This window comes from Citrus clementina, unplaced genomic scaffold (genome assembly GCF_000493195.1).
Source record: "Citrus clementina cultivar Clemenules unplaced genomic scaffold, Citrus_clementina_v1.0 scaffold_1, whole genome shotgun sequence".
Classification (NCBI taxonomy): domain Eukaryota; kingdom Viridiplantae; phylum Streptophyta; class Magnoliopsida; order Sapindales; family Rutaceae; genus Citrus; species Citrus x clementina.
The window spans coordinates 25,174,111-25,191,645 of NW_006263303.1; the positions used below are offsets into that span (position 1 = coordinate 25,174,111).

Below are 17,535 nucleotides of genomic sequence, written 5' to 3' on the forward strand. Positions count from 1 at the left end.
TATGTCACATTCATCCAAGTATAACACGTAATAGAACAAACAATTCATGGCTACAGATATTGGCAATTGTTGTTATCATATCAATTGGAAGAATAGTAATTAATAATTCGTAGACACGGCCTACTTGTGGAGGCTTGAATTGAATTTACCGGAGCAGTCATCGTATTCATATGGTGGGAATCACAATTAATACCCCATCCATATTGATTGAACGAGTATAGACTATAGAAAAAGAAATCAATCAAGCGAAAATTCCAATTTTACACAGAAACAAATAATAAGGCCCCTTGGCAAATGCAGCCACTTTCCAATTCCACGGTGGCACTCCGGTAATTTCTCCATAATCAAATCCCCATTTCAAATCAACATTAAGCTTTTCGGATAGCAAAAATATAGGGAGACCCAAAAAAAGAAAAAGGTTAAAAACAGTCCGTGCCTTGACTCACAGAGACTGAGTGGTGAGTAGTGCCACGGCCACCGCTTAACTTGAAAGTTGAAATTGTAACGCTTACCCGTGTTTCTTTTGTTCCTAGCTTTAAACCCAATAAAGCAAAAGCCAAAGAGAGCAGCACTCGGTTCCCCAAAAAAAAAAAAAAATTCCAACTTTTTAATTACCATCGCTCAAAGTTGTCATTTTTTTATCTCTCATTTTTGTTACTTTGTTTATTTGATTCCTCTTCTTTGCCCACTAGATTCATACTCACATTCGTATTCCTCTTCTTCGTTTTTGCGTTGTTAAAAGTCTATGGTTGGTTTGTTTCCACGCATAGACTACAACTTCCCGCCTGTTTGCTGGTTGGCGTTTCAGGGTCAAATGAGAAAGATTATATTATGGTTTAGCAGGTGACAATGGGTGGTGGTGGTGGGAGAGTTGAAGTGGTAAGCAGCAAGGGATGCTCGCGGTTGTTTCTTGGTTCGGTGCCATCTTTAAGAAGATTAAGAGGAGGAGTGCAGTCTTTTGAATCAATGTCCCCTGCTTCTTCTTCCCTTGCCTCCGACTCTGTGCTTCCTTCGAACGCACCCTTTTCTGGCCTTGTCATTTGCGTCACCGGTCTATCCAAAGGTTTACTTTGCTTCTGCTTTTCTTATATCTCTTTGGTCGATCTTTTAATTGAGCTTTATATTCTTTTATCAGAAATCAGATTTTTTAAGACATGAAGTCTTACAGAATTGCTGTAAGATCAGATGTTTATGTTTGCAAATGCATCTATTTGTAAATGATGTTTTGTTGCAGATGGCACTGATGTGGTTAAATTATTCCCCTTACTATGATAGTTGGTTGGCTTCTTATATCTTCCTTTATTGTGCATATTGAGGATGTATCATTACTCTCGCTTAAGATGCTAAGATGCTGAATATGAGGTTTCTTGTTTTTGCAGAAGCAAGGAAACAGGTTATGGAAGCAACAGAGAGATTGGGTGGCCAGTACAGCCCAGATTTGCATCCTCAATGTACTCATTTGGTGGTTCAGATATCCTTTAATTTCACATGCTTTTTTCTATCTACCATCACTAGATATGTTCATTGGTTTTTTTTCCTTTTTTGTCAAGAACCAGGAATTCATTAGTTTTTGGTTCTATTACAAGCGCATATAAGTTGTTCTAAATGTAGCCTTGGATATTTTTCCTTCATTGTACTTAAAGACCAAGCATATATACATTTGATATCTATCATTATCTTCTGATCTTGAAGCAGTATATACCTTAACACCTTTTACAGCTTTGGTGGACGTAAGTTTGAGCATGCTTTAAAGCACGGATCAAGAAATGGTCTCTATATTGTTACACTTGGATGGTTTGTTGATAGTGTCAGGAGGAATGGTAAGATTCAGCGTGTTATTTTAAGTTGTAGATTACAGGATTTGATATGGGCGCAAGTTTTCAGAAGATAATTACCTTAGTTACTGAACTACAGTTGTGCCCTGCCATTGATGATTCATGTTCATATTATACTCATTGTGGAGGGGCATCATTAAGAATGGGTGTTCTTCACATGGTTTTCAGAGAATTTTCTTTTTGCTTTCGTAATGTAAGGAGTCAGAATTTTGTTTCCCGAATTCTTCTAATGCAGAAACAACTTAATCGAATTGTTTTGTTGCAGTGAGATTGAGCGAATCACTCTACACTGTCAAGAGTATCGATGAACATGGTATGCACTTGGACAAGTTGAATAGGCTTGTTGGATTTGCTGGTACTGAAAATTCATGTCTCCCTGCTGGTATTTATGAAGCCAAGCAATTTAATGCGACTGGCAAGCATGAAAGAGACTCTAATAGAAGTATGAATTCAACTCTATCTGGTTGCTCCATGTATGTCGATTCAGATGTTTCAGAAGAACTGCGAAATAAGGTGGAATTTTGGGTTTTCTGTCAGAATAATTTGATTAATTTTGGTTCAGAAAACCGTGGACACCTTGCTTTAGTGTTAGCTGTCAATCAAAGTCATACCCTTATTTCCTGTGTCAATGTTAGAGTCAACAAGTGGTCATTATTGCAGAAGTTTTTGCATCATGCCTTGAGAGATTTAATATGTTTTGCAGGTTTTTGAAGCAGCTACTAACGAAGGTGCTACACTTGTAAATCAATGGTTTGTTGGTTGTGGTGCTAGTTATGTAGTGTGTGAAGAGGATTCAGTTCAAAAATATATGGGCCACTCTAACAATCTCGTAACGGTCAGTGCTTCATCTTTTCCTTACAATTTGCTTGAATGAGCATCATGATTTTTCTGCTCTAGATTTATACTAAAATGGCCTTGTAGATATGAAACAGTTTCTATGCTTGAACTGTTTTGATGTACCGCAATAATAGTTTGTCGTATTAACGACATTTGCACACGTAATTTCTCTGTAGAATGCTTTTGTTTTATTGCTTCTGTAATAACTTTAAAATTTACTTGGTATGTTGTGTGTCTCAGCCAGTCTGGGTTTTGAAAACAGCCAAGGAGAAGCATGTGCAGAGACTTGTTCACATTTCAGCTGATTTGGCGAGGCAGGTCGGAATGATGCTAGAAAACATTCAAAATGGTATTGCAAGAGAGGTACTTCTGGATGCATGTTTTCAGAATTGAGAGTTTTTACAATATTCTCTTATTTTATGCTGACACCACCTGTGTAAACTTGTTTGGCAATTATTTTTCTCGTATTTATCCTCAACTATTTTTTATATTGACATCCCCATCCCTTGTTTTGTCTTCTAAGGAAATTAATGGAGGGAATGTCCCTGAAGATGCTCAGAGCTGTAAAAATAAAATAAGCCAGGAAAAAAGGCAACAGACTGTAAATTTGGCTAAAAACGGGGTCAGAAGTCGCCGTAGCCGCCGCATGCAGGCAAGTAATTGATCATTTGACTTCACTGGTTATTACAAATTTGGCAACTAGTGTTCACATTAGTTTTAGTGGATTTCATTAGATGTTAGTGTGATTTACTTGCATAACGGTGCTGACAAAGGGATAAATTATTAAGTAGGGGGGCGGGTGGCTGTTCATTGGGTTTATTGTTAAAGACTTCATCAGTAAATTCATTACTTTGTCTTAAATCTGAATCATAGCATCTTTTGTGCATTCTGTTCTTACAGACTTGTCAAACCCCAATACGTCCATTAACCCCAAGCAGCCTTCTGGATTCAATATGTTGGTCGATATCTGAACCAACTTCAACTGCTTCTATATACACAGATTCGTTTAGTGGTGAAGATGTTAATGAACATCACCCATCTGTATTTTTTGATGCGGAAGCGGATGGCAAGGATTCAGAGGCTTCATTTGCAAATTTGACCCGAATGCTCACAGAAAGGTTTTCATCCCTCACTCTCTCTGCTATTATAGAGATTTTATCTTTACTGATAGGCAGTGGTCAAAATTTGGGGAAAAATTCAAATAAGTCCTTCGAGTCAAATAGATATATTCACAATTTTATCATTAATATTTCATTATATTTAATGTTATTTTAACTTTTCTTTATTGTTTCTAATTTATTAATCTCAACCTCAATTTCTTTTTCTCTGACTAATCTACTCTCGCTTTCTACCTTGATAAATTAATCACATTAGGACTAAGAAAAATCTATTAATTAAACGAATATTAATTAATTGAATGATGATTTAGCTTGTTGGCCAGAAGTTGGAATTAGGAAAACATATTATATAACCGAGGTTTTTATTTGTCAAGATTTTACATAGGTTGAGATCCTTTTTTTTTAAATTCTGTAGAAAAAATTTTAGCCCATCCTAAAAAATAATCCTGCCTTCGCCCCTCCTGCTAGGCGTTTGGTAACTGGTTGGGGCCTGACCCTTTATTCTATGGATTCCAATGTCTGATATGCAAAAAACTGTTGTGATAGGAAACCGCTGAGCATACTTGTTGTACTTTTTGGTCAATTGAAGCACCACCCTAAGTTTTTGTTTATCAATGTTTTTAATACAGTGAAGAGCTTTTTATCTCACTAAATTTCTCCTTGTGTGGCTTCTGCAGCGAAAAAAGTGAGTTGATATTTAAAAACCACTACCTTACCATTCTCTTTCCTGTTGACCGGTTTGCTGAGATGGGGCCTTCTTCACGAACATATTTCAGCGACAATGGTTTCACGTGTTTGCAGGTGTTAGATTATATCTATGAATTCTATCAGGTATGATTTCAAAGAGTTTCCGTCCTGGATTTTACTAGTCCATGCAAACTCAAGCATGCACCCACATATGCATTCACACACACTGATCATCCAGTAGAGATTGTTTATCTTAGAACTATAATACAGCTTATTTACTTGTTCACTGATCATCCAGTGGAGATGGTTTATTTCATTAATATCCTTTTTTGGGTCAATGTTCTGATGCAGGAGAGCATGTCAGCTCATGAAGTAGAGTCAGCCATTCACACTGACTCGAGGCACTCTGACCGGCTAAGAGCTGCATATGCAAGTAAAGAGACGGCAGAGTGTGGTTATGTTACTTTCAGACGTATTGAATTCTTAGGGAGTTGTAAGAGTTTTGAGATGTTGAAGCGTGTTAGTGGGGACAACAATAGTAATGTGTACGAGCTCTTGCTTAGGGCATGATATCATTTTACAAAGTGTTGGAAGCTCTTGCCGTGTATACTAATGCAGTTCAGCCCAAGGTACAGGGCTCCACAAGATTACAAGAATGAGCCAAAAAGAAGAGACAAGAAAAAAAAATATATATATATATTCTACTGAGTGTGATAGAATCATTTGATTTTTAAGTATACAAATGTTGGATGTATTTGGTATGTATAAAGAACAGAAAAAGGAGTGGTATCATCAAATTGTCTAGTTGTTGATAACGTTTATATCTATGTGCCATACAGAATACCCCCGTTCGAGTGCATTGATGATACTGTCCAATTGTATTATTTTATTTTATTGTAGGATTGAGGTTTTGTCAATTATTATTAGTTTGACCCACTAATTGATTTATTTTTTTTTTGGGGGAAAAGAAATTACAGTGGACATATAATGCATAATTTTTGGAAGAAGAATGCCTGTACGTTTCATGGAAGTTTCGTTTTAGGCCAAATTTTATAATTTTTCGGCAAGTAAACTCTTGAGTCAACAGACAGGATGCTCGAAAGTCGAAATATGAGAGCTGTAGTAGTTTCGGAACGATGAATATACATCGTGTCTCCAAATGTGTTGCCATTGATCTAACTATTCACAATTTTCATGATCCCGAGGATTATTTTATTTAAGCACACGGTAACGCTGCATATTACCTTTACCCATGCTTGCTACTGCTAGTCGCATGATTGAAAATCCCACCATGATCTCAGAACAGCATTGTACAGCATAGTACATAATATGGAAACAACAAACTTAAATGGGATAAAACATAAAAACTATGAATTTGAGGGAGCTAATCAGCTAAACAATAAAATTTACATGAAAAATCTTTCTTAATAAAATTTCGGTCTACTCCCACGAGCCACACGGCTCAAGCTCAACATAGTTCGGCCGTAATTATGAAACTTTACAACTCAGATACTCAATTCCATGGTTGAAAATACAAATCATTCTCATTGCTGTATCGATATACATATATATATACACACACACACACACAACAGAATATATTTATCTGATTTGTCACATGGAGCTTCCATCCCTACAGTCTTGAGTCACCGGTGCCCAATTTCTGTTGAGGCTTATTTTGCCTAATTGCTCTATTGCGAGTTAGAGAAATGGCATGGTAATATTCTGAAAAATACCGATCACTATCCTTCCATTTCTTGATTCATTAAATTAGACGACCGTAATTACTGTTAAAACTTATTTAGGAACTGCTAATGATGATTTTCCCCTGTCGTTCAAGCTCATGAAGCATGATAAGTGCTGCAGAGTCAAATGAACTTTTCTTGTCAGCTCTGGGATCGCCATTGCATTCAACATTGCCAAATTCGGGTATATGCAAAGTGATTTTCGAAACAAAGCTGCTAAATCCTGTCCTCTTTTCAAGCCCTTCACAAAATACCAACAGAGTCCTGTCGGTGGTATATATGTATGTGTGTGGGCGTGTGTGTATAATCAGGTTAGGCCAAATTTAGGAAGAAATAACTAGATTTTTCAATGCCAAGAATCTCTAGAAAGTTTGGAAAATCTATTAATGCAGGAAAGAATCAAAAAGACTAAGAGGAATTACAGAAAATAAGAGCGAACAAATTGGTTGTTTGGGCTAACCTTGATTTACTTTCTGTTGTTTCGAATGTAGGCATTGGCCAAAGCATGGTCTTACAAAGTTGAAAAAGAGAGGTTCGAGGTCCTCCTTTTTTCATGTTGATGGGTGCAACAACTGCAAAGTAAAAAGAGAAAATATATATGAAAGACAATCAAAATAACCAAAAGAAATGGGGGGAAAAGAAAAAATTTGTGCCAGCTATTTTTTTAGTTCAGAAGATTTATGACATGACAAAAGTAATCCTGGGCGCAGTATGTGTTTTGGAGGAAAACATGCAAAAGATAAAGAAAGCAAAACATTTTTCCGCATGTACGTTTTGCAAGAGAAATACAAGTCACCAGTTTGAGACAAGGAAGGAAAAGCGGTGGAGGAGCATAGGAAGAACGATCATCAAAATTCTTCAACATCCAGCAGACAAATGTCATGGAATATTGCACTATATACATGCAAACTACAATGTAATCTCGCTACTCTAATCACACTTCATACCAAAATACAAACAGGAACAAATAAGCAATGCATACCTGGGGTGCCAACAGTCATGCAGTAGGCTTTCTTGCAAGAGTCCCCAGCTGGTATAGCAGCTTCAGTTCCCTTCTGCCTTTTACAGCAAGGTGGCTCCGGTAAATCTTCTTTAGTTGTCTGCCTGCAGTCATCCCCCAGTTTCCCAGTGTTGGATGCACCCTTGGAAATTCCTTTTTTCTGTGCAGGACAAGTTACAGCATCAACATATGTGAGTAATAAAGAGTAGACATAAGCAAAGATTATTCAACAAAAGGTAACTGATCAATAACCTCGATATATACATACATAGTATTAATTCTATTGACTGATGATTGAAGAATTGTCAAAGCAACAAAGGCATTAGTTATCAACAAACCTGATCTACAAGCTTTAAAGTAAAATGTGTCCATGTACAGACAGACAAAAAGAAAAATGTAGAAGGGCCTTTCAATTAATTTTCCTCAATGGACACAATTGTTTCATTTTGCTTAAAATCCTTGGTTAACCTTGCATAACGGATTAGCTTAAGAAAGGTGAGGGGGAGAGAGAGGAAGTAAAATAAATAAAGCAAACAACTTCAAATAGGTTCGTTCCTAAGGTTCCATCTAAATATTCCAAAATGTAAATATACAAGTGTAGACAGTATTTAACCAACATCATCTCTGGAAATTTTATATCAGCAATCCTTGATTAGTGTTTCAGTTCTTGGCAGGGAAGGGAAAAATGAAAAAAGTGGAACGCATGTATTTTAGGATTAACCACAAACCTCAAGTTTCTTTAACAATTGTGAAGCTGCTTTTCCTTTTGCAGCCTTCCTGCTCCGCTCCTGGCCTTCTCCAACCAAAAGAACGTCTTTCAACTGCAATCTGAGCTCTGCATGCACCATTTCACCCTTAAGTGTACAATTTTCTTTAACAAAATACCCAAGTGAGTCGCACAATTCAATCAGTTCACGCAGTGGAGGCAGTTCAAGTTTATCAGGGGTCACGATTGGTGACAGTATTGGTTTAAATATTCTCCACACTTCATCAAGATTAAGCTTTGTATCAATCAACACAGCACCGACAATACTTTCCAACAGGTCTCCAAGAGCCTATCAAAGAAGCAATGATCAAAATTATTCAGGCCAAAAACCGAAACCATTAAGTAAAAATATCATTAAATAAAATTAGATGCATTAAAAAGGAAAGTAATATGAGAACTGGAAACCGGCCTGGTGCAAACTGCATCGGCAACAGTATCAAAACATAACATATGCAGACAGCACAAGCCATTAGTTCCACGATAGATATACATATATAACATAGACCAAGGAACGAACTTACTTTAGGAGCTTTCATGCTTGGGCCCGAATCCGTTGTCTCACCAGGTTTAGGAAATGACTTTACATACTCGGTTATTTGACTTAGTAGTAATGTAGAACAATGTTGAAGATGCTTATAGAGGTTCTTTTTCACAGTAGCTTGAGCAAAATTTTCATTATTAACAGAAGCTGAGCGCAAGTCAGTCAACTCGCCAGGATCAATATCTGTGTGGCTCTGGTAGAGATGCCAAGTTATTAGCAGGTCCAGTACAGAGTCCCCAAGAAATTCGAGCCTCTGTCAGAAATTTAGTTCAAAAGTTAAAAACAGATGTCATTTAGAGATCCAGCCAAAACATTGCATAAAGGAACAAGAATTTTTTGGACTCAAGTAAATATGACACACCCCAAAAGACTAGCACTTTTCCGACGCATAACAAATATAATCAGTAGACAGCTCTCTTAAACATTGGATCTTCACTTGCAATGAATTTACTAGGTCAATTACTAAGTCTTTCAAAATCACGAGATGCTCCTTTTCTTTGGCATCAATCTTTAGTAACTAAAAGTTTTTTTAATTTATTAAAATATTTCTATTATTACCTGGTAACAGTAGAACTCTTGCACAGATGCATGGGTAATGGCCTCCTGTAATAGAAACTTGACAGTAAATTCATACCCAATCTTTGACTCAATGTCCTTAATCTCATTGATTCTGGGGACATATGATCTTAAGGATGCTCTAGTAATGCAATCATCAACAAGTGAGACCTCAAGGTCAGCATCTATACCAAGCCACTTCATCATATAAAGTGCAGCAATCAATCCTCCACCAACATAGTATGCCCCAATAAGGGCTTCGGCACAATCAGCTATGGTTTTTGAACCCATCCATCTGTGACCCATGTCACAGGGCTTTCCAACAACAACTTTTGTGTCCTGAGTAAAAAATTTTCCATCCAGCGGTACTTCCAAAGTGTCCACCCCACATTCACAAGGAACAGGGCGTAAAGAAAGCTGTCCAGGAGCAACCCAGCGGCGAGGATCAAATGCACTGTCACGTATGTATCCCTGCAAATGAGAAAGGAACAATATTATAATTCTCACCAACTGCAATATTTGGTAAAATTAATCAGGAAAGTTAAACAGATTACATATATGGAGCATAAAGAGGTATCAGCAAAACCATTAACCAGATAAACACATCAAGATCCTTGAGTAGATTCTTCCAGTACCTGTAATTTGCGCTCAGTTCCCAATTTATGAAGGGTTGAGTTGCAAACAGCCCATGAACGCCGAGCAGATAGTTGCCCTTCGTGTTTCTTGGGATATGTAAGAAACAGGTGGCAGCTTACAGCATACTTAAGTACTGAATCACCAAGCAATTCCAATCGCTCCATGGAAAAACTTTCACAACATCCAAGTGTTGTAAGTGCTTCCAGAACCTAATCATAACAAGTTTTGGTTAATTACAATAACAAATTATTCATCAGAATGCAGCCAAATTGAGTTATACTGTACAAACCAATGAACTTGGTATATGGAAGTTTCTAGAATGACAATTAATCTCTTCCCTAAGTTGGCTGGCTAACATCAGTGACTCCAGACGTTGCATCACTGATGGAAGAAGGTAAAGCGATTTTACAACACTAATTGGAACATCGACTCTGACTAGAAGCTCCGGTGGCATGTGAACATGCATTTGCGGCTTTTTAGTATTCATACCAGATTTTGATCCCTTACCAGAACCACCTGATTTTCCATAATGAAACGAACAAGATTTAGTTAAAATTAGAAATGATTAACAAAAAGGTAGACCAGCAGTCCACCAACAGAAAACATCTAAGTCAAAGAAAGAAAAGAAAATCAACTAAGTCATCCAACAACAGCATCCATTTCTCTTGAATTTTTTTCCTTTTTTTTTTGTAAGGGGGGTGCGGGGGTGTTGGCGGCGGCAGTACGTGTGGTTGTGGGTTGGGGAGTTTGAGAAGGTTTCAATAAATTTGTTGAACTAAACAGAGTAAGCAACTCAAGCAGTAACCAACCTCCATCATTGAAATTCACAAGAAGGTTGTGTGGGTTATGACTCTGCTTCAACCGCAGCAAAGGCTGCCCAGGATGTATCAGCACAATTCCATACCTGATCAAAGCCAAAATTATTTAAAGAACCATAAATGATAGTCTAAGTGGAAAACTGGACAGTGAGAAGAACCTCATCCAGGGTTGAAAACCACTTACTTTTCACTGAAGTAGTTCACAAAGGTTTTTGAGTCATCATCAGTGTTTCCATCAAAAGGACTCTCAGCTGATGAATTGTTAACTATCTCAACGATAGAGTAGATTCTTCCGGTATGGATAGCCAATACTACCATATCTTTAAGATTTTTCGCATCCACTGACCCGTTAGCTAAGTGAATTACATCCTTGCCATGGCATCCTGTCTTGCATGGGCTGGTTCTACAAGGTGATGAATTTCCTCCGTTATTATTGCATTGTGCAGCACCCAAAAAAGATTTTTCCTTTATAAACTCTACCACAGAAGCACAAGGATTGATTCCGCTCCAATTTATTCTCCAAGATCCGTCACCAAAAGTGTTAACAATCTCCAGCGGCAGCAGCAAATACATGTACGATGGGCTCCATAATGAGTTCGTTTCTCTCTTAAGAAAAAATTCTCTACTTCCGGATGATTTGGATTTGACAAACAACTTTCCAAACAAGCCATTGAAGAATAATTCCTGAAAGCACTTTGCTTTGGACATCTGGTACCAAAAAGTAAAATTAGGTAAAATACCAATAGCACCACATTATGTTCTTTACCTTAGGAAAAAGGGAAATGAGTATAACTCAATTACAAGCTCGTGTTTTACCTGATCTGCATCCAAATGCACCTGCCCAGAAGAAGAAACAGTAGCCTTAACTGTCTTTGAGACCAAATACAGCTCCAATTCAAAATTTCCCACATCATTATCAAGTTCTGACTCAATCAAGAGAACAAATCCAGAATAAATCTCAGTGACAATACTGCAGGCAAAGTTGAATTTATAGGCATGTAAAATGGCACCACATTTTTCTCCCCATCTTCCAGATAACGCACGAATCGGAGTTGTCCCATGTAATTCCTTCCTTTTTGTTGTTCCTTCAAACCCAGAAACAAGCACATACATGATAGAAACATAAAACAAAGATCAGCAAGTCAGAACCCAGATTTAAATATGAAATAAAGGTACAATAACATATTCACCATAAACGACACAAAGTCTATCAGCAATTGAATATTAAAAAGAAACTAAGACACCAATAATGTAGCACAATCAGCATTTATACTGTAGACTTCTATCTCCTTTGTCTTATATCAGCATTTGTTTTTTTCCTGGAAAAAGATTTCAATAATATGTTTCTTCCTATAAATTGCTTGCGTGCAATGTAACTGTTAAGGTGGTCCTGATTCTTACTACTGATCCATAAAAGATATAATTCAGACTAAAATATTACAACCGGAAATCACACAAAGATGTACATATGCATACCTGCACCTGGCAATGATTCGTTTTTTTTGGAAATGAGATTGTTTTCTGAAGGTTCTTCTACAGATGGGAGAAGATGATCATTCAGAGCACCCACTTGATGCAGCTTTTCACAAGCTTCTAAGCAAACAAGCTGCTTTGATAAATTTTTATTCCTACTTGTAGGACCAACTATTGTTTGAAAGGGCGCATTAGAAGGTAATGTCAATTCGCACTCATAAGCCTCTTCAGCTGACTTGTATTTAAAAATAGGCTTAGGTGTGTAGTACCTGCATTTAGATAATAAACAAATTAAGACTAGATGAGCAGGACATTGACTCGAAGGCCCAAACAAAAAAAAAAGGGGGACTGTAAAGCACACAATAGCAATTTGTACATAAATGAAGTGGGGAAAAAGAAGAACTTCCATACTTGTCACTGGGGAGCTTTTCACAATATCGATGTATGAGATTGACACTAGAATCTGTAGTAACAGATGCTCCAGTCGACTCCACAATATATGACTTTGTTTTTACATAGGTACATGCCTTCAGAAAGCATGCCTCAGGGTCTCTACTCAGAGCTGTATCTGTCACCGACCGCTCACTCCTGATGATGTCAAAAAGTTTATTCCTTTGTTTCAAGTTTCCCCTGCAAATATTTTTCAGATAAGCAAGAGACCATATATTAAGAATGCCCAAAGCAAGAAACAATATATAACTTGAAAAGAATTCTAATGTATCTGGTACTATTAATCACCCTATAACATAATCTATATGTTTTTAGAATACAAATCGACAAGACAGCTGCAGTTCACCTCTCAAGCATCAAGATAAACTGGGAGTTATGTTGTCGAGCTCGTCCACGAGACTGAATATAACTACTGACTGTCTTGGGCAAGTCAAAACGTATCACATAAGAGCAATTAGGCACATGCATTCCCTCCTCTATGACATCAGTGGCAAATAAGAGATTGACCTACATGGAAGATTTTAATCTCTTGGAAGGTAAACACATGCAAAAACTTACTGCGAGTAAAATTTAGCAATATAAAAGATTTGATACCTTTCCACCCCGAAATGATTCCAAGACTTCTTTTTGTACTTTCGGTGTCAGTGCATCAACTGATGTAGTACTTCCGGTCAGATAAGCAACCGTGAGATGAGTCAAAAAGGGTACTTTCTTCACAAATCTTTCAACTACTTTAGCCGCAATAATTCTTTCAACAAAAATTATGCATAATACTTGAGTAGATTTGCTGCAAGAACAAATGATATAAATTGACTTGGCTATAGTACTAAAAAACAGTATCCAGTGAAGTAGTTCAATTACCCAAACGATAGAAATAGTTGAAGAAGTTCATGTAATTTTGTTGATATGTAGCCCAAATCGACTGCCTTTGAATATTCAAACCCAAAATCCAGAAAAACTTTGTCTGCTGCTGAGAGAAGTGAATAGATCAAGACAAAATATCACAAAAGAAACAAAAGTTTATTAAAATGTGGACAAAATATATTAACACATTTAAATACAGAATATACAGAAAGGAAAAACAATACATATGAATGATGCATTAAGCAATAACACCCAACGCATCTAGTAAAGCAAAAAACACAATGAGCTAGTGTATAGCATACCCAGTGGCAAAGCACTCCCAATTACATGTAATACTTCCTCAAGAAAATATTTACACTGCAGTGAACTCTGTCTATAAATTTCACACTCCTCTTGGGCTTTCAGAACTTTCTCTAGGCAGATTTTAACAGCCTACAAACAAGTAAAAAGCATCTGATCAGAAGCAAAAATGGATGAAAAAAATCAGAACTGCACAGCATAAACACAAACAGAAAACCAGTATCTATGTTGCTATTTCAAAAATTATGAGAATAACAAGAATAAACGAACAGATCTTAATAGATATCTACAAATTATCACTTTAGTACCTCAAACTTGGTCTATTTTACATCAAATTCATGACTTTGTATTTTTCAGGAAACCCATTCCTAAGAATTCTGTGATTACGGTTTCCAAAGCTTTGTACGGTGGGAATAAACCATGTGTAATGTTTATAGCAAAAGACAATTTTTCCCCCTTTTTTCTTTCCAACATCAATTCAATTTTCCAATTTGGTTTAAACTTACGGTGAGTACAACCATACCTCATAAGCACATATGAGGCCAAGCTCATCGAGGCAATACAAAATCTTCGCATGGTAATCAGATAACTGCTTCCGTAGTGTCTTGTGTTTATCATCCATGTCTTTGTAACAATTTAGCTGTGACCCTTGCAACTTTGATAATGAAGCATCAAACTATACATATAAATAAAAAGCTTTTAGAATCTCCAGAAGTAAAACACAAAAATAAAAGCTGGCAAACAGCTTATATCGGCATAAACACCATATGAGAAAAGATATGTATGCATGATGTAGAGAGTACCTTAGACCATGAGACTTCCAATTTCCCTTTTAAATCCGAACCACAAAACTTTGATTGGTCATAAAATCTACAGCTTTCTTTCGCTGAGGGGACAAAAACTTCCATCTCTGTTTTGTCTTCAATAGTGAAAACCTACAGCATCACAAATTCAAGGTTACTTTGTTTGAGTCTGCCAAAGATCCGAACAGAGAACTGATAATAGTATGTTAGTACCTGCGAATCCAAGGTGCTTTCAAGTTCTGATATTTGACCCTCACAATCCATTGCTGATGAGACGCCTGATTGCAAAGTTAAGTTTGTAACAACATATAAGTATATGCCGCAGATAAAGTAATAAATGAGCCTCTAAAGCCATAAACGGTAAAAGGAAAAACAAAAAGAAAAAATTTATAAAACATAATGTTTAACGAATCTCAAAATAATGACATAATCTGTATGGATTATAAACTAAATGACTATCTCTCAACGGACGTGCTAATTTAAGACATTTCTATAAAACTACTTTTCACTGAAACAACACAATCGACAGGGGTACAAGTGACAACCTTGTTAAACTTGAAAAATATCGTACCTTTTCTAACCACGGGTGATGCAGTCATTCCAAAAACCTTTGGCTTGTTATCAGATTTGTGATAAAATTCCTTCAACAAAAGAAAAGTAATCTTTAAGACACTTTCTTTATCATTAAATATATAAATAAATAGAAGAATTAGAGAGAGAGAGAGAGAACTCGATGTGTGATAGAAGATAAGCTAAAAGACAACAAATGATTATATTTGGTGGCAAAGATTATGAACCTTCATTATTTTGGTATACGGATGGTTGCCAGTGGCATGATGGCACTCATCTATCACAATGAAGCATACAATATCTAGACTCAAGAATGCCTTCCTCAAGGCATCCAAGAGAATTTGAGGGGTCATAACCAGTACCTACAAGAAATAAAGAAAGGATATGAATTGACACAGCACTATCTGCATAATGACTTGATCATTTAACATGCACGAAGAATTTTGGAAAATTTCACTCAATATCACAGATATGTTTGTCTTCTTATTTATAACAAGCAACATTCATGGATAATTATCAAATTCCGCTAACAACAATACGGTCAACAATCAAATTTCTGATAATCAAACAAGATCCCATAATCACACAAGACAACCAAACAAAATAAATTGGTTAAGGATTCAATTATTAAGCATATAGACTGAAGAAAGATGAGCAAATCCAACAAAGTGTGGCAAACAAGACCCTCTTCAGATCTTAAAGAAAATTTCAAGAAATGATTTACTCAAACACACACGCAGATGTAGACAACTTACTTTGGATGATGTGGTGGTTCCTACTATAAGTTTGCAAATAAAAGCTATTTAGGGACATCGGAGATAGAGGGAGCTCGATATAAGATCATAACAAAGGAATACATGTCTTGATGCTGCACTATGCAGATTATGATAATTCGGGGTATTAACAGAGCAAACTTACATCATTCTTATTAATTTCTTTTTGCCAGCACTGTGAATCCCATTCATCAACCCCCTTAGCTCCATAGTACTCTTCCACTTCAAAATCTGTGTGAACTCTAATAACATCATATTGCTGCCAACAGAAAAGCCAATATGTTTTCAGCATGTGAATAAATTTAACTACCCACATTATCGTATCTAACAAAATAAATGAACTTATAAAAACATGCCTGGTGAACAAGGTGAACGGTTGGAGCCAAGAAAATAATCAACTTTTTAAACCCATTAGACTTTATAGCTTGAGCGATGTCTTTGATGAGCATGACAGCTATCATAGTCTTGCCAGCTCCAGTCTCCAACACAGCTATTGTGTTCCTCCTCTTTGCAACTTCAAACACCTTCAATTGATAACTAAAACCACAAAACAAAATAGAAAAATAAACAACAAAATAAACCCAAAAGAACTCAAAATTCAAGGAAAGAAAGAAAAATACATTCTGGGTATGAAGTTGATAGAATTGGTGGAAGAAGAGGGGCCATCAACAGCATGATCATGGCCACTGGAGCCCATATCAGGTGGGTTTGGTGAGTGTACTTCACCAAAGCTTCGCTTCAGTGAATTCAATGGCGAATGCATATTGAAATATTTATACAACAATAGTGTTGTTGCAAAAATTCTGGGTAAAAAAAAAAAAAAAAAACTGGAAAAATAAAGTAAAAACACAAGAAGCGTGAAGCCCTAAAGAATTTGAATTTGGTGAATGTCAGAAGGACGATTCTACTTGTAGAAAATAAACAACAAGTGTTGTTGAATGCATGAATATTGAGTGAGTGTTCTTCTTCACACTCTCACCGTTAAGTTAAAGTTGACTGAACACAGAATTCATCAGAGGAAAGAGAGAATGAGAGAAATAAATAAATAATAAGCTTATTATTGTTGTCGTTGTTGTTACTACTACTACTACTACTACTTCTTTTTCTTTTTTTTTTTCAGCAATCAGGAGTAAATCGGGAAATTTACAAAAACGATAATTAAGGATATTTTATAAAAATAACTCACTTATTATTTTTCTTTGTTATTACTAAAAAAAGGTAATTTTTTTAATATAATTATATCTCTATATAATAATAATAATATGTCACATTAATGAATAAACAGGCAGAACCTCAGAGGACATGTCACTTGCCCATCGGCAATCACTTTATTAAACTTTTTTGTAGGTGAGCGCTATTTTAATATTCTAAATTAGTCCCGTAAATTATTTTTAATTTTAATCTTTGTGACTTTTGCTTCATCTTTAGGAATCAATTCGGAAGTGAAACAAGAACCCGAGACGGAAAGAGACTCGTTTAGGCGAAGGGGTTCTTTTGAAGTGCTTCTTGTGAATAGCGTCGGGGGAAGTGTTAGACGCCACGATCCCTGAACAGGGTGTTAACATGGGCCATTTATTTGACGACACGTGTGACGTTCAATGTTGACTCTGCGCCACGATGGCTATACGGCGCATATATTGGGCATTGGGAGTCTGGCACGGGACCCACTTTTGGATTCTGGGTTGACAGTTGACACGGGGTTACTGTTTGCTGATATCCTATTGGAAAAGAGAAACAACTAAATAAATTTTGGGTCGGAAGCCG

The 17,535-nt window shown here is 36.5% G+C and overlaps 2 protein-coding genes across 5 annotated transcripts; one reads left to right on the forward strand and one right to left on the reverse strand.

The window, feature by feature from the left end:
• The first annotated feature begins 353 nt into the window (after positions 1-353).
• Positions 354-5,400, forward strand: LOC18055448. 2 transcript variants are annotated; one of them, XM_024178411.1, is made up of 11 exons: positions 354-1,063; positions 1,380-1,471; positions 1,718-1,820; positions 2,101-2,148; positions 2,230-2,348; positions 2,539-2,670; positions 2,913-3,035; positions 3,196-3,324; positions 3,573-3,790; positions 4,468-4,621; positions 4,829-5,400. In XM_024178411.1, the coding sequence occupies exons 1-11, from the start codon at positions 850-852 to the stop codon at positions 5,045-5,047; spliced, it is 1,551 nt and encodes a 516-aa protein (XP_024034179.1). In that variant the 5' UTR covers positions 354-849; the 3' UTR covers positions 5,048-5,400. The 2 variants fall into 2 exon arrangements, with proteins under 2 accessions (XP_024034179.1, XP_006452949.1); XM_006452886.2 differs by having other exon boundaries at positions 2,101-2,348.
• Positions 5,401-5,882: 482 nt separating this feature from the next.
• LOC18055449 (endoribonuclease Dicer homolog 3) lies at positions 5,883-16,819 on the reverse strand. 3 transcript variants are annotated; one of them, XM_006452887.2, is made up of 25 exons: positions 16,392-16,819; positions 16,128-16,308; positions 15,917-16,030; positions 15,226-15,360; positions 15,000-15,069; positions 14,642-14,706; positions 14,429-14,560; positions 14,149-14,301; positions 13,628-13,757; positions 13,323-13,428; positions 13,056-13,248; positions 12,808-12,968; positions 12,423-12,641; positions 12,015-12,280; positions 11,355-11,623; positions 10,723-11,246; positions 10,530-10,624; positions 10,010-10,236; positions 9,720-9,929; positions 9,088-9,555; positions 8,510-8,782; positions 7,951-8,277; positions 7,205-7,382; positions 6,683-6,794; positions 5,883-6,486 (listed from the first exon to the last, which is right to left on the reverse strand). In XM_006452887.2, the coding sequence occupies exons 1-25, from the start codon at positions 16,532-16,534 to the stop codon at positions 6,279-6,281; spliced, it is 4,959 nt and encodes a 1,652-aa protein (XP_006452950.1). In that variant the 5' UTR covers positions 16,535-16,819; the 3' UTR covers positions 5,883-6,278. The 3 variants fall into 3 exon arrangements, with proteins under 3 accessions (XP_006452950.1, XP_006452951.1, XP_024033261.1); XM_006452888.2 differs by having other exon boundaries at positions 13,323-13,431; XM_024177493.1 differs by lacking the exon at positions 5,883-6,486 and adding an exon at positions 7,019-7,116 and having other exon boundaries at positions 6,689-6,794; positions 13,323-13,431.
• Between the last annotated feature and the right edge of the window lie 716 nt (positions 16,820-17,535).

Excerpts from the sequence above, each read along its gene's own strand:
- LOC18055449 (XM_006452888.2), bottom strand. The coding sequence starts at position 16,534 with ATGCATTCGCCATTGAATTCACTGAAGCGAAGCTTTGGTGAAGTACAC. Across the intron at positions 12,281-12,422 it reads GAAAAGCTCCCCAGTGACAA|GTACTACACACCTAAGCCTA; the intron begins GTATGGAAGTTC and ends ATCTAAATGCAG. Across the intron at positions 9,930-10,009 it reads TCCATATACCAAGTTCATTG|GTTCTGGAAGCACTTACAAC; the intron begins GTTTGTACAGTA and ends TGTTATGATTAG.
- LOC18055448 (XM_006452886.2), top strand. The coding sequence starts at position 850 with ATGGGTGGTGGTGGTGGGAGAGTTGAAGTGGTAAGCAGCAAGGGATGC. Across the intron at positions 1,064-1,379 it reads CGTCACCGGTCTATCCAAAG|AAGCAAGGAAACAGGTTATG; the intron begins GTTTACTTTGCT and ends TTGTTTTTGCAG. Across the intron at positions 3,791-4,467 it reads ACCCGAATGCTCACAGAAAG|CGAAAAAAGTGAGTTGATAT; the intron begins GTTTTCATCCCT and ends TGGCTTCTGCAG.